This window comes from Alligator mississippiensis, chromosome 1 (genome assembly GCF_030867095.1).
Source record: "Alligator mississippiensis isolate rAllMis1 chromosome 1, rAllMis1, whole genome shotgun sequence".
Taxonomy (NCBI): Eukaryota; Metazoa; Chordata; order Crocodylia; family Alligatoridae; genus Alligator; species Alligator mississippiensis.
The window spans coordinates 238,182,225-238,197,739 of record NC_081824.1 but is presented as its reverse complement, the minus strand read 5'-3'; the positions used below and the strand labels follow the sequence as shown (position 1 = coordinate 238,197,739).

The 15,515-nt window shown below is 46.7% G+C and overlaps 1 protein-coding gene across 1 annotated transcript; it reads left to right on the top strand.

Annotated features, from left to right (window-relative positions):
* The first annotated feature begins 18 nt into the window (after positions 1-18).
* On the top strand, positions 19-14,344 carry FAM162A (family with sequence similarity 162 member A). The gene is made up of 5 exons (XM_006273259.4): positions 19-169; positions 980-1,102; positions 5,192-5,300; positions 9,463-9,571; positions 14,102-14,344. Exons 1-5 carry the CDS (start codon positions 97-99, stop codon positions 14,156-14,158), a joined length of 471 nt encoding a protein of 156 aa, XP_006273321.1. The 5' UTR covers positions 19-96; the 3' UTR covers positions 14,159-14,344.
* The last annotated feature ends 1,171 nt before the right edge of the window (positions 14,345-15,515 follow it).

Sequence of the window (15,515 nt, the reverse complement as noted above, 5' to 3'; positions counted from 1 at the left end):
GTCCTGCCACACACTGATTCACCCTCGGCTCAGCTCGGCCTGCGCACGAGCAGGAGGGAGGGGCAGGGCAGGGCAGGTGACGTGACATGACATGACATGACATTGGAGCCCGGCCTGGGCCCAGGAGCAGCTGTGCGGGATCTTTTCCTCACCATGTGGGGACTGCCCGGTGAGTGCCCACCCCCTGCCGGTCCCGCGGGCTCAGACCGCGCCACGGAGCCGCCCCACGGCCGGTCGGGCTCGGGCCCCTCTTTCCTTCCTCTCCTTTTCAAAAGGACTGAAAGCAGGGCCCACGCAGGTAGTAAAAGGGCTGAAGTTTCCACAAAAAAAAAAGAGACTTCCTCCTTGCAAAACCAGCCTGCGGTCGAGGGGCACGAAGCAAGTGGTTTTAGAGTGCCTGGCAAAGACCTTGTAACTCAGCATTTTGCTGTGTGTAGTACAAGCTGCCCCCAGGCTTCATTTCACTTCTGCTAGATATGCCTTTTTTTTTTCTTTTACTACCCAGCAAGACAGCTGGCTCATCTTCTGTGTACTTCTTCTTTGCCTGTTTACCTCTGCCTTCAGTCTGTGCTGACCTTTGGGGTACAGAAAGTCAGATAAAAACCTAGTGCGTGTCCTAGAAGTGGTACTGCCTGAACTGAATCCAAGGCAGCTGAAAGTAGAAGTGAAATGCAGTTGCTACATGTCCCATTGTCCTTAGGAAGTTGCATCACTCTCCATCTCTGTGCAGGCAGGGCAAGTTCAGGCACAAGTACTAATATGTTCAGTTTTCTGTTCCTCTAAAGCTCTGTTGTTAGACCCTCAGCATCCTGTTCCATCGCAATGTCATCACCTCATCTTTTTTTGTCCTAGCTTCCAGCATGGAGAATTACTCTGTTTCTTATGCGGTATCTTGCATGTCTACCTCGCACTTTCCATTTCACTACGAGCTCTTTGGATTCTACTCAGTCCTTTACTGCCCGTTTCTTCTGGTTCGCAGGCAGAGCAATGGCTGTGTTGCAGAAGGTTCCAGTGAGTCTGAGGCTGACCAAAGGGATGGATCTGAGGATAAGGAGAGGATTCTGCAGTAAATCCCAGGAGGGGATCAATCAGAACTTGAAAGGTAGGGGCTTGGGGCAAGCTGGAATTAGCTCATCAGCAGATCAGGCCTGTAGTAGTGGGGCAGGGACTGGGGGTGCAGCATAGGATCCGGGCTGGGAGCAGGATGGGGCCACAGGCTACTCATCTGGGTGCGTGGAGGGATGGAGTGCAGTTCCCAACCACTATGTCCGCCCCCCAGTGCCCTCCCAAATTTGTGCATGGAAGAGATGTGGTCTGCTCGCTGTGGGCTCTCTCTGTCCTGCTGATTTTGCCCCAGGAGCACTGCGCTGGCCCCACCCCTGCTGTCAGCCCAGCAAGAGTGGGGGCCATGAGCTGTGCCTCCCACAACAGGTACGGGGCTGTCGCGGGCCCGGGGCAAAGGCAGTGCAGCAGAGAGACCCGAGCCCACAGCCTGCACTCGCCCTCTGGGGGAGGAGAAGCCGAGGCGGGCATGTGACCCCACCGCCGGCCGGGCCGGGCTGTTCTGCACAGAAGCCCACATGTCCGTGCGTAGAGCGGGCTGTGGGGGGCCTCCGCTCTTCTACCTGCCCCGGACCCCAATACATCCGCGGGGCCTGCAGGCGGGGTTGTCCGGGCCCGAGCACCGCAGTGCTGGGCAGCAGGACGCCCGCCCGCCTGCCCATCCGTCCCCCGCTTGGGCCGGCACGGGCGGAAGCGATAGCCCGGGGCGGCACGAGGCCTCCCGCGGCCGCCATGTGGGGCCGGCTGAAGGGTGGGAGCGGGGCCTGCGCGCACCCGTCTCCGCCGTGGGTATTAGGTCTAGGTATTTTTGTTTCTTCTCTTCACAGAACATCAAGCTTTAAATACAGGTTTCCCTCGCTTTATGCGGTACATGGGTTCCTGGAAAACGGTGCATAACTCAAATTTGCATAAAGAAAACCCACTTTGCTATATAACAAATAGGGATACGTTCCAAGACCTCAACTGTACTGACCCCCAGACCCATTTCTACCACTTGTTACAAGGCAATTTTGGTACTCACCAGCAGCAGACAGTACACACAAGCACAGGGTGGTGGTGAATGTTTAGTTGGTGTGAAGAGAGTGGTGAAGTCTTCATTGATGGGCCAGAGAGAGGGGTAGGAGATAAGCAAGTGGGATGTTTAGAAGCCATAATGGGGATGGCAACTACAGAAACGCGTGTTGCAGACAACGAGCAAGGAGCACAGATCCACACAGGAGAGACTATATTTTGGTGTGTGTCACTCCCACAATGCACTGCACAAAGCAGCTGACTGTGGGCTTCCACCACACTGATCTCATAAGAGTGAATTTACCTCGCATATAATGAATTTTTGGTATAAAAAGGGTCATCGTATAAGAGCGAATTTACATAAACAGAACCTACATTAAGCAAGGGAAATCTGTATTTTGCTTTCTCCTTATTTCCATGATTATCCTTGAGGCTGTTCCAGCTGGCATCTGAGACCTTGACTGTGCTAAGGATGTTTCACATTGACCGTGATTTGAAGGCAGTAATGTCTAGATCAGTGGTTCTCAACCTTTTTTGTACCAGGACACATTTGTGGTCAGTCCTGACCCAGTGCCCCTAACTCCCCACCTGCTGCCCTGCAAGGGGTGGGGCATGTGGGGCCCCAAGCAGCACCTTGCAGGCTGGAACTCTGCCAGCCTGCAAGGGGAAAGCCACAGTTCCCCATATTTTTCTTCTTTAAAGGATAATCCATTTTTAAAGTCTGTTCACAACCCTTTCATATATTCTTATGGGTCCTGACCTACAGGTTGAGAAAACAGACTATAATGGTCAAGTAACAGCTCTTTTGCTTGGAAAGTTGAAAATATTTTTAGCAATTTTCACAGCCAGTCTGAGGTGTAACAGGTATAAAGCAACGGTGCTCAGTTTACAGCCCATGGAGCTATGTCATCCAGCCCTGGGGCTCCCCACAGTTCCAGAAATATGGTAGTGTGGGAGCCATAGCAACATTAATTGCTCCCAGAGTTGCAGTAATTAATGCTGCCACCACTTCCCTGCTGACAAATTTCCGGACCCAGGAAGAGCCTCACAGATCCAGATGACATGGCCCTGTGCTTCTGATTGCACCAGTGTGTGGTCATGCCACAGTTGCTCTACAGCTGGATCCAGCATGTGGAGGCACACCAGTTTGCACCTGTGTACTGAACTCTCATGCTGTCTGACTGCACACTTGAACCTGGGGCCTCAGCCTGCTTGGCATATCCATTCATCCCCGTCTGGCAGTTCCTTAGTAGCACACGGGAGCAGGCTCAAATGGTCACAACCCTCCGTCTGGGTCTAGCCATATGCACACTGCCTGCCACCAGAGTGGTCAGCCAGGGTGAACTGACCCTTCAGCCCTTCCAATGTAAAACCATGACCCCAAAAAGGAAGTGTCTGGACAATAAGGTTCAACCTTGTATCCTTGGCTTGTGCTGCTACTGGTTCTCTGACAGACTCTGGATACCCAAGCCAGCTTGCCCACGGACCCTGATTTTGGCTTAACCTTTTGGCTTCCTGGCCCGGTTCTGGTTTGATATCCTGGATACCAGATCTGGCTTGACCCTCTGGATTTCTGACTCTGTTCCTCAGACAGATCTTCTGGCTTCCCTACACTCTGACTCTGTGTGCTCCCCTTGGTTCTTAGCTGCTTCTTTTGATGCTGGGTGACCTGCAGACCTGGCCACACATGGCCTGGTATGATACGTACTGACTGAGGATGAGACAGACGGAGAGACTATTTTTACCATAGTGATAATTTTAAGAGGTAGTTGGGAAACCAGCGTGAGTAAAATCTTGGTCAAGGTCAATGCCCTTGCCTTTTTGAAAATCATTTCATTTTCATTCATAAGATACATCATTAGATTCAGATTCAAGCCCAATATTTTATTACAGACCTGGGGAAATTTTTATTCTAATGATAACAGGGGAACTTTTAAATCCTAGTTTTAGTTCTTATCCCAGTAATTATACATTCAGAATGCTCCCATGGTATTCTAGAGTTGGCCACTTGTTCCAGTAAAGAGTATGTATATTTAGAAGTGGTATGATAGTCAAAACAGCACTGAGACTTTCTCAGCAAGCAGCAATCCATGAAACTGCCTTTCCTATGCACTGCACGATCATTCTGACAGAAGGCAGGATAGGTAGGTGGTACGTTAAAGAGAGGCATGAGCTTTTGTAGGTAACAACTTCGTCAGATGCTATTCGTAGATCTATGGACAGCAAAATAGTTGTTAGAAACAGAAACAGTTGTCATTTAAAATGTGATTCTTGAAATGCAAGTTAGAAATTGTTGCACTGGAAGTGCGTAAAGCAGTTCACATGTTGGAGCAAGTGTTTTGGGTACTCTACAAACTCCTGGAGATACAGCTATCAGTGATTACATTTACATCACATTTTGAAAGCTCTTTTGCAACCCTGGTAACTAATAACTTCTGTTAAGATAAGCTAAATCTCTGGACAACAGTTTAACAGTCAGTCCTCACCTCACCAACCCCAGCTATCTTCATACTTTCACTGACCTTATGGAGCACATCCCACAGTTTGGGAAACACTTCCCTGTCATGATGTACCTTATGCCTGTTTTGCATAGGTGTAAATAATGACAGAAGGTGCAAGGCAATGGAGAATGAAGCCTGTGACTTTTTAGGAAATGGAAGCATAGATTCTGGAGCATGAGTCTGGGCAAAGTGTGGTTTCTGCAGCATTTCCTTTGGCCTCAGAAACACCAAATATGCAAGGCATTAAGTAAGATTTGCTAGCTTTTCATTTGTTCCCATTCATTCTGCTTGTTTCATAGTTGTTAGGGTCGGAAGGGACCTCAATAGATCATCAAGTCTGATCTCCTGCCATGGGCAGGAAAGTGTGCTGGGGTCAGATGACCCCAGCCAGGTGCTTGTCCAGTCTCCTCTTAAAGACCCCCAAGGTAGGGGAGAGCACCACCTCCCTTGTAAACCCATTCCAGATTCTGGCAACCGTTACCGTAAAGTTCTTTGTGTATATGATTCCTTCTCCTCTTTAGTTTCAGCAGTGCTCAGACAAGGCGATCTGTGGTGTTCAACCTGACCAGTATTGTTTTAACTATAATGATCGTCTTTCTCTTCCTCGTTGGATTTAGGTCAGCCCTCATTCAAAGTTCCAGGACACAGGCCCACAGACTGGGACAAGAAGATTCTTCTGTGGTCAGGCCGTTTCAAAAAAGCAGAGGATATACCAGAGACTGTCTCGTAAGTTCCTGAAATTATAAGCTAGAGATTGTCTACATACTAATGAGGTACTTGTGCCCTTCTCCAGAGTTTCCTTTCCTAGAGCAAGTGGGTTTCTGTAGGTGAAAGAAAATTGTGCAGAATCAAACACTTCTCAGTTTTTAGCAGTTGTGATGTCTGGAATCTTACCCTGTTGTGATCTCTGATAGAGGAACTATATATCAGTTGCCTGGAATTCTTTAATTTAACCCTTTGGATTGATTGTTCCAAAGGGTAGTCTAAAAGTATGGGTCAGATCATTAAAAGACCCTGAATCAACTAATTTTGGAATATGGATGAACTATCATTTTATAGCAAGTTAACACAGAGCAGTAGTCAGCAACCAGTGAATCTCGATCCACTAGTAGATCTTGGAGCACACGCATGCCCTGGCCCAGCAGGTCAGTTCGTGGGGGAGGGAAGAGACCGGGGCTAGATTGAGGCCCCGGCAGAGAGGGACAGTGCCACAGAGGCAAGAGCAGGGGAAAGTTGAGTGGGGCCCTGGCCGGGTGGGACTTACCTGCTGGGGATGCATACCTCCAAATAATTTTTTCTCCCTCTGTCTTGATCTGCCCCCCTCTTCCCTTCCCACAGACTTATCTGCTGGGTGGGGGGAGGGTGGGGTGTCAGCACACCGTAGATCTTGGGTTGCTTTTATATGTCAAAGGTGATCTACTTTAAAAAGGTTGGAGACCACTGACATTAGAGAATTATGGTGGGGCAGCAGAGATGTAGTAATACATGTAACCTCCCCGTACCCCACCATGCTCAAAGCAGAAATATCCTCATCCAAATAATCTTAAAACAAGTGATTGTCTAACCTAGTCTAAAAGTTGACAAACAACCCTCTTCTGCAGCTATCAGTAGAGAGGTCTTTAGCTATGTTAGTTTGAAGTCAGGCAGGGCAGGGTAGCAGCTTAAAGACTAACTTATTCAGGTATGCCTATTTTATAAAACAAATTATGCTGACTTTGGGCATGTCTACACGTGCATTATTGCGCCTTTCCTAATGCACACTAAACTCAGTACCTCCAATGTAAGCTACTAAATGCATGTTAAGTTGCACTAATGTGCAGTAGCGCATTTGCATGCTTTTGTAGTGACAGTTAATATACAGTAGACTTTTACTGTTCATTAGCATAATGTCATATTTTTTACATGACACTTTAATGTGCAGTCTACTACGCATTAAAACGCACATGTAGATGCACCCAGTATGTTTTTAAAATAGTAATCTCTTACATATGTATTTGAGGCACATATATAAATTATACCTTATTGCTTTGGGAAGTGGTTCTTTCCCTCTGTTCAGTACTAAGGAGACCTCACTTGGCATACTGTGTCTAGTTTTGGGCCCCAAACGTCACAAAAGATGTAGACAGATTGGAAAGAAACCAGTGGAGAGCAACACTGATGATTAGAAGCCTGGGAAGTATGGCTTATGAGGGAAAGCTGAAAGAAGAAGGGTTATTGAGTCTGGGGGAAAGAAGGCTGGAGGGGGATTTCATAAATTTTCAAACACCTGAAGGGCAGTTACAGAGAGGATGGAGAGATGGGCTTTTGTCTATGGCTGTAGGAGAGAGAATTAGGGGCAATGGCCTCTAGCTGCAGCTGAGGAAATTTAAGTTGGAGATTAGGAGGAACTTTCTGGCTATGCAAGTGGTCAAGCATTAGAACAGGCTTCCTAGAGAAGTTGTGGAATCTCTGTTCCTGAAAATTTTTAAGAGCAGGTTGCACAGACATTTGCCTCGGGATGGTTTAGTCAAGGGATGCTCCTGCTTTGAACAAGGAGTTGGACTAGATGACCTTGTGAAGTCCCTTCCAGCCCTACTTGCCTGTGATCCTAAGGCAGGCAAATCTGGGGGCCCTTTCCATAATATATTCCATCCATCCTGATACACAATGCAGAGACTGATTGCAGATCTGTATTTTTTTTTATTTTTTTCTAAGGTGCAGGCATGGCAAATAAAAGGCGATTTTAAAAAAATGGATTTTTTAACTTTACTTTGAAAGCAAATCTACTTAACACTTGATTTGAAATTCAGAATTCTGTGAATGCCTACACTTACTGCAAATACATTAAATACATTTAAATTAGAATATTCATGCACTACCAATTTGCTGCCAGAATTTAAAAAAAAAATCATACATTGAACTGATGGAAGTTTGTGACTAATAACCTAGGTCCAGAGTTCATTGAAATGCTAAACTGACTCTTGATAGCCCCAATTTTCTCTGCAACTACAGAGAGAAATTTATACCATTGAGATGCATCTGGTGTTTGATATCCTTAGTATCAACTTCCTATGATTTTGTTTGGGGCCTGTTGAAATTGTACCATCAAAGTTATATTTCAGTCTTTTAAGATTTAGCCCAGTTTAGGACAGAGACCTGTTGATAGTTGAACTTTGAAGTATTTGATACATCCTTTCATTGTTCTTTTTGGCTTTCACGGAGGGCATTAGGAATGCTTAGTTCAGGCGTTAGGCACTACTGCAGACCATTGATTCCCTTACTGCCCCAGCTGTCTCAGCTCTGTATGGAAAGCTACTCTTACATGCCTAATGCAGCCACTGCTTAAAAATGTGCTGCTGAAAGCAGTGGAGAGGGTGAGCTTGAATTGGCTATGAAAATGGTAAGCAGAGGCTGCACTGGGGAGGAGTGGGCAGGAAAGCAGTCCTCAGAACAGAGCTTGGAGGGCTGGAGCAGCAGCAGGGGATTGGTGTACTTTTAGTAAAATATGAACTAGATTGGATGGCTGGAGTGTCAGCAGTGGATTGGCACATAATTAATAAAACACAGGCCAGACCCAGTCTTTTTACAGCTCATAAATTGCTGACCCCTGGTTTAGATGACTCAGCCATTCTCCCTTTAGAAAAAGCCAGATTGTAAATGTTCTGCAGCAAGTGATGTAACCACAGATGTTGGGCTTCTTGAGATGTAATAAAATCTGCAAAAGACTGGAAGCAGACAAAGCTTGCATGGTATGGTGAGCTAGCTCCTCACAAGAACAGATGAGTTCCCTTAAAAGATTATTCTAGCATAGGGGTGCTCAACCCTTGGCCTGTGAGCCAGAGTGGTAGCTCACCAGGCCAGGCAGGGGCAGTACAGACTGTCAGGCCCCAATCCTGATGTGTGTAGGTAATGCAGGGCCCCAGGGTCTGATCCTGGCCTGCAAGGGCCAACTGAGGCCCCATGGGGCCCGATCCTGGTACGTGGGGCTTGATCTGGCCTAAGGACTGGCCCGGCACCAGGCACCTGGCCAGCAGAGCCAAAGCTTGAGCACCACTGTTCTAGCAGATGGTGGGAAGGGTCATTTGTAGAGCGCTATCTACTCAGATTTTCTAGCAACATAAATTGCTGGTGGTCATACTGGAGGTGGATCATACAAAATCTCTATTTATAATAATTTTCCATTAACATTTTCAAGCCCAGTGCTGGAAGCAGCCCATCTTACTGAAAAGGGGTATCATCTTTTTTTTTTTGTGATGGCATAATGTGGTGAACCCCCACCTCCCTCTCTCCTCTCAAAAGGTTTGCGTTTCACAGTTTATTCCTGGTTACAGGAACGGTTACTAAAACACAGACCAGATCCAGTCTTTTTCTGACTCATAGATTGCTAACCCCTGGTTTAGATGACTAAGCCACTCTCCCTTCTTTAGAAAGAGCCAGATGTAATTACAGAATTGGGGGGGGGTATGTGTGTTTAATCCTGCAGACTTTTAGGACATGTCTACATAAGGGAAAACGATGTGTGACAGGCAGCAGGGGGGCAGGCCAAGCAGGGGATAAACTGCTTGACCTCCCCACAACACCTACCCCCTATAAATTTGTTATAATTTTTTATGTATAACATCTAATTTTGGGGGGGGTTGTCTTAAATTCAGGGACATCTTAGATTCAAGTAAAGACATTATCTGATTATTAGAGCAAAGGATCAAATATCAGGAGAACTAGCTTCCTTTCCCAGCTTTGCTATGGACTTCTGATCTTGGGCAAGACATTTCCTTGGAGAATGGTGCTGTCCCATCTTGGTAAAATGTTTATTATCGTTGGTGAAAAGCCTACAACAAATGCTATTTCCTTAATGGGAAGTGATGTGAGTCTTTGCTTTTCTGTCTTTGGTCTCTCTTTACCTCATAAGGTTCGAGATGATTGATGCTGCAAGGGGCAAGTTACGTGTGAAGGTCAGCTACCTAATGGTTGTCCTGACAGTACTGGGATGCGTAGCAATGGTCATTCAAGGGAAGCAGGTGAGTATTCAGAGCTGACTGGCAAAGTGGAGCTTAACCTGCTCACCCAATCTTCAGATCCCTCTTGGGAATATAATGTAATAGGAAATACCAAGGAAGTGATAAAATAATGAGCCTGATACTTTCTCAGAACTTGCCCTCAGTATTTTATGCAGTCCAGAGCAGAAATTTAGAAGTCATAGTGTTTAAAGGAGAAAAACATGAAAAACTGTGACTTTCCCCTTGCAGGCTGGCAGAGTTCCAGCCTGCAAGGCGCTGGGGGAGTGGGATGCACACATGCACATGGCCAGGAATACAGCCCCATGCAGAGGTGGAGAGAAGCTCCTACAGGTAAGTTTGGGAGGGGAGCACATTGCAGCAGCCATGGTAAGGGAGGGAGGGAGTGGGGCAGGGTTGGTATCTGGGGCTGGGTGCACTGCCCAGCCTCCAGGGTAGGGGCGGGAATGTGCGACTGCAGTACCTGGAGTAGGGTGGGTGGAGTAGGGTGGGGAGGGGAGGCTCTGTGCTGCCACCACCAGGTGCCCCACAACAGCCATACCACCATAGCTATGTTCTCAGGTATAAGAGAACCTTTGCCTGACCCCCAAGAAATAGCTTAATAATGGGGAAATAGTGATAGCCTGTGTCCTTTTAATTCCATTAGGAAGTGCCACTTCCTCACATTTGGAAGGAGAGTTTTCCCAAGTGATTTTTATTAACAAAAAACCTGGTAGTACAGTTAAAAAAAAACCCAAGCATAATCCAGTGAAGTTCCTTTCATCCTCCATTCTCAGTCAACCCCAGTGAGATTGGAGGGTTCTTAGTAGGGCTGTGCAAAGCTTTGGAGGAGATTCAGCCCAATTCAGCGGCCGAATCTCTGAATCGAATCAGGGGACCAATTTAAAGGTCCAAATCAATTCAAAGCTCTACGAATCTTCGCTTCCCCAGTCCCCCCCATTGCTGTCCCCGCCCGCCCCAGCTCCATACTTCAAAGAAAAGTTTCTATCTTCAGGTTGGTCTTTTTTCTTAAAGGGCCAGAGCTGGCCCGTGCAGGACACCTGTGAGGGGGGGGTGTACAATTCAGAGGCTCATACAGAGGCCCCCATGCAGTGGGGGGGCAGCGGGGATTGCCTCCCACCCCGGCAGCACCTGCTGAGCTGGGGCTTTTTTTTCCCCAAGTACTGGGAGCTGGAGTGGGCAGGGCAGCCATTGCTGGGCTGGGAGAAGGGTAGGGGATGGGCCTGGCTGATTTGGCCAAATCAAATCACTGTCCCCCGAATCGGCCAAATCCAAATCTGAAGCGAGTACTAGCCACTTTGCACAGGCCTAGTTCTTAGCGTCTGGTAGGATCAGATCCTACAGTTTTCTCAGTTACAGCACAAGAAGTCAATAAATGTGGGAGCTTAAGGTCCAGACAGCAATATTAGTTGAGCTACATTCCATAAATGTAAAGTCCTGCCTTGACATAATTGTTAGCTGTTAGAGCTAAATTATGTTAGTTGTGCAAAAGCCATGTCTACGTGGCAAACCCACTGTCCCTTGGGGTCTGTGCCCTCAAGCATACTGCTCTGTTCTGGGAACGTTGTCTTGTAAGTCAAAAGCCGTGGAACTGTTGCCAAAAGATGGGTTCACAGGTACTGCTGAGTAACAGTGCCAATAAACCCACCTCCAAGCTAATGGGCCTGCCTCTGGCAGCAGCTGTATTGCTTTCCGGTTTAGGCAACTGTCTACCCAGAGCAATGCAGCGTGTGTAAGGGCACTGCTGCTGGGGACAGTGAGTTTGACACAGAGACCTGGCCAAAGCCTGTGTTAATTGTTGTGTGGCTTGACTTTGGCCATGTTAACATCATATCAAATCAACAATGAGCTTTTGATGAGAGGAAAAGATACAGCCCCAAAGCATCCTTTCTGAGCAGGCAAGCACAGTTTCTTGTAAATTCACAGTAGTGTCCCTGAAAAATACACCCACTGTTTGCTGAACCTATCACATGCACATGTTCTTGACTAAGTTAGCACTCAGACAGTTTGGGGTGTTAAATCTCATGATCCCCAACATTCAGAAAATACTACTTGGGGCCTGGCCACAAGGTAGGAGGGTCAAAATTTAAGAGGTTGTATGTGGCCAGAATAGATTTCCTAAGTTGCTTCAGCATGTGCAGGTATGCTGAAGTGTACATTATGCTCCTGCATTGAACACTTTGTAGTATGTGCTCAGTTGGACATGTGCAACTTGTAAATTTGTAGAAAACTAGTCTTAAAATTTGTTATTAAGTCTTGCTTTCCTCAGTTCAGAATACAGGGAAACCTTGATAATTCAAAACACAGGGGACCAGAAAATTCCAGCTTAAAAATAAATGGTGTTGAAATAATATAGCCACAATAATTTGCTTATATGCAAACTACAGCAGTACAGACTTGGTTATGCAGGAAGCCACGCAGGCATGAAATAGAACATTAACAGAAAAACCCCATGCTATAATCATTGTTTTAGTTTTATTTATTTTTGTAAACTGCTCTACTTTTTAGCATAAGCACTCATTTTATGTATGTTTTAACATATTGCAGGCCATATAAGATATTAGTTGAAAGCCAAATGTTTTGTGATTTAGAATGTGTTGGGGCTGGGCCCTAACAGAGTCAACAGCGTTTCAAGCCTTGGTGACCCCACAGGCCAGCACTAGTCAGTATGTGTGTTTACTACAGAGATCTCCCCACAAAAGGATCCATGTGCTAATTAGGCCTCCACTCACAGCTGGAACCAGGTGTTGTTGTCAAGTCCTAGGACCATCCAAAAATTTAATGTGCAGATGGAAAACGAGGCCACACCAGTCATATGTGACACACCTAGTGAGGGGGCAAAAGAGCCTCTCATCTACATAGCCATTTGGTGAGGTTTGCACATTTAAGGATGATAAAAGAAATAGGAATCTTTGGAAATAATAAAAAAGGTACCTGCTTAGCTGTGGGAGTGAAGAGGGAGTTGAAATGTAGTCAGTGTAATGGTTCACCATGACTTGAAAAAGTCAGTGCTGAGGGGAATGGAGCACAATGGGCATTATGCTCAGATTCAGATGGACTGCACTAACCCAGTGGCTCTCAACCATTTTTGTACTGGGACCCAGTTGCCAAGTTCGATGGCTTGTCCCAAGCCATAGCCCCCTGGCATTGCTGGCACCCATGACCCCCAAGTCACAGCCCTGCCCACCCAGGCCATGCTGGCACCCCTCACTCCTGATCTGCAGTCCCCTGCCCCCGCCCAGCTCTCCCGGAGGGGGCCCCTAGCTGCCCCTGTCCCACTTGGGCCAGAGCGTGAGCAGTGAGTGCTGCCCCCATCCTGTCCCCCAAGCAGCAAGTGTGGGCCCCTTCATCTATGGGTACTGGACTCATGCTGCTGGCCCAGGCACGCAGCTCCCTGCTGCAAAGGACTGACCCTGGCTGTCAGGCACCTTCTCCTCCCTCTGCCCTGCTGCAGTGCTGTGCCTGGCCACCATCCCTAGCACCAGTGTGTGCACACGTGCACCCCTCCCCCCCCCCCCCCCCCAAAGTCCTCCAGACAGTCCCCTGGACTTCCATCCCCCACTCCTCGTACACTTACCTGGGTCCAGCAGCTGGGGCTGCTCCCATGTTCTGGCCTCTCTGTATGCTGGCCACATGCAGATGCACATCTGCTTGCTGCCTCCAATCATCCCAAGCAGTCACTTGCAGGTTGCAACACTGCCAGCCTGCAAGGGGAAACCTGCACTTTTGCCAGTTTTTCTAGGACTTCCTTGCAACCCTTTCAAATATTCTTGCAACCCACTTTTGGGTCACAACCCACCAATTGAGAAATGCTGCACTAATCTATTCTTGTGGTCTAATAAAAGATATCAGATTTACCCAAAGAACTTTGTCTGCCTATTCCCTTAGACCAACACAGCTACAACCTATACCCCAGAACATGTTTATAATTGGTAAACTATATTATTGTGTCCTCTTCTCTGAATACAAACAGGACTGAAAGGGATTTCCTTCTGACTTCTAAAAGCTAACTCCCTTTCTGGAGAGGCTGGACAGAGACAGCTCCAGTCCTGGTTTTGCTGGTTTATGAATTAGTGAAAACATTGGAAAGTGAGATTATAGTGGAAGTAGTTTTTAAGGGCTTCCTGACCACAGCAGTTTGTACTGGAATCTGTTGTAATTTTCATATCTATCTTTGGTTTGCTTCCAATAACTGCTGTCTTTTGAGAAATAAGGAAGAATATAGCCATCTAAAAGAAACTGGGACATAAGCCATTGTTGTCTTGGCTTAATTTGGATTCAGGGAAATAACAAACTTCAAGAATCAGGCACTTGTTTCTTTGGGGCTTTCATTTTAATCCTCTCATCTCATATTAAAGTTGACAAATGTTGCAAAAGAGCAGCTGTGCATAGGCTCAAAAGAGCCATTTCTTAGTATGAATGCATTAATATTATTCACCTCAAAATCAAATGTCTTGTTGACTCCTAGTTCCAAGTTCATTGCTACAGCCTCTTATGTGACATGTCCACTCTTTCCTTGTCATTTTATTTTAGGCTCTCAAAAGACATGAAAGCCTTGTAAGCCAGAACTTGGAGAAGAAAGCACACTGAGAGATGAGTATGCTTAGAGTCCATCTGCCAAATCCTAATTTAGAAGAAACCAGTGAAAGGAAAACATTGCTGACCATGTCATCTTTAGCCACAAGGGGAAGACCTTTGTATGTTCTCCTGGTCTGTTGTTCTAATCGTGTGTTATTTTGTTTTGTAGAGAACAAATAAATGGTTTTCTTAATACTACTAATCTATCCTGTTTTGAACTGTTTATTATAGGGATTACATAAGAAGTTCCATACTGTCTCAGACCAGTGATCCCTCTAGCCCTGTATCCAGTTTCTGACAGTGGCAGAAGTGGATGCTAGAGGGAGAACATTGAACTGGATAGATTTAGGGTCATCTATCCCATATCCATTTTCCTTCCTTGCATCCACCATCATTGGTTTAGAGATGCCAGATAAAACATCTTCAACCATTCTGTTCAACTGCTATTAATAGATCTATTATCCATGAATTTGTCTAGTCCCTTTTTGATCTTGGCTATGTTATCTGCCTCTATCAGCTCCTGTGGCAGTGAATTCCACAAGTTAACTGTGTTTCATAAAAAAATCTCTTATTAATTTTAAACCTGACTCCTACTAATTTTCATAGGGTGCCCCCTGGTTCTAGCATTCTGGGACTCGGGATGCAACAGCTCCCTGTTCTCTTGGTCCACACCCTTCATGATTTTATAGACCTCTATGTTATCTTCCGCCCCTCCTTTTCTTTCCAAACTGAAGAGTACTAACCTTTTTAGTCTCTCCTTGTATGGAAGCTGCTCCATGCCCCTGATCATTTTGGTTGCTCTGCTTTGCACCTTTTCTAATTCTGTTACATCCTTTTTGAGTTGCAGAGACCCCAACTCCATACAGTATTCAAGATGTGGGTGTACCATGGATTTATGTAATGGTATGAGGATGTTTTCTGTCTTATTTTCTATTCCCTTCTTAAAAATGCCCAGTATTTTATTGGCTTTTGGTCAGGCTGGGAAGCTAGGAGCTGTGCTGCCACTTCTCCCAGCTCCACTCCTCCTCAGCTGGGGCTCCAGGTGGTGGGGAGCTGCTCCAGGGCCAGACAACTGGAAGCTGTGTCTACATTGCTACTGCTTCTTCCCTTCCCTCTTCCTGCCTCTTAGTTGTGGCACAGAAGAAGTAGCTGTGTGGGCATGCACTGCAGCTACCTGGCTCCAGTGCAGCTCCCTCTACCACTTTCCCCGCTCCCCCCGAAGCTGTGCCTGTGCCCCTGCTGGGGAGCAACAAGTAGCAGCCGTGGCATGGGCAGAGCTTTGAGCTCCCTGGCCTGCACAGGCAAAGCTCCTCCATGCTCTCCCCACCCACCACTACGCCACAGAAGCCACCTGGCTTGCATCTGACAG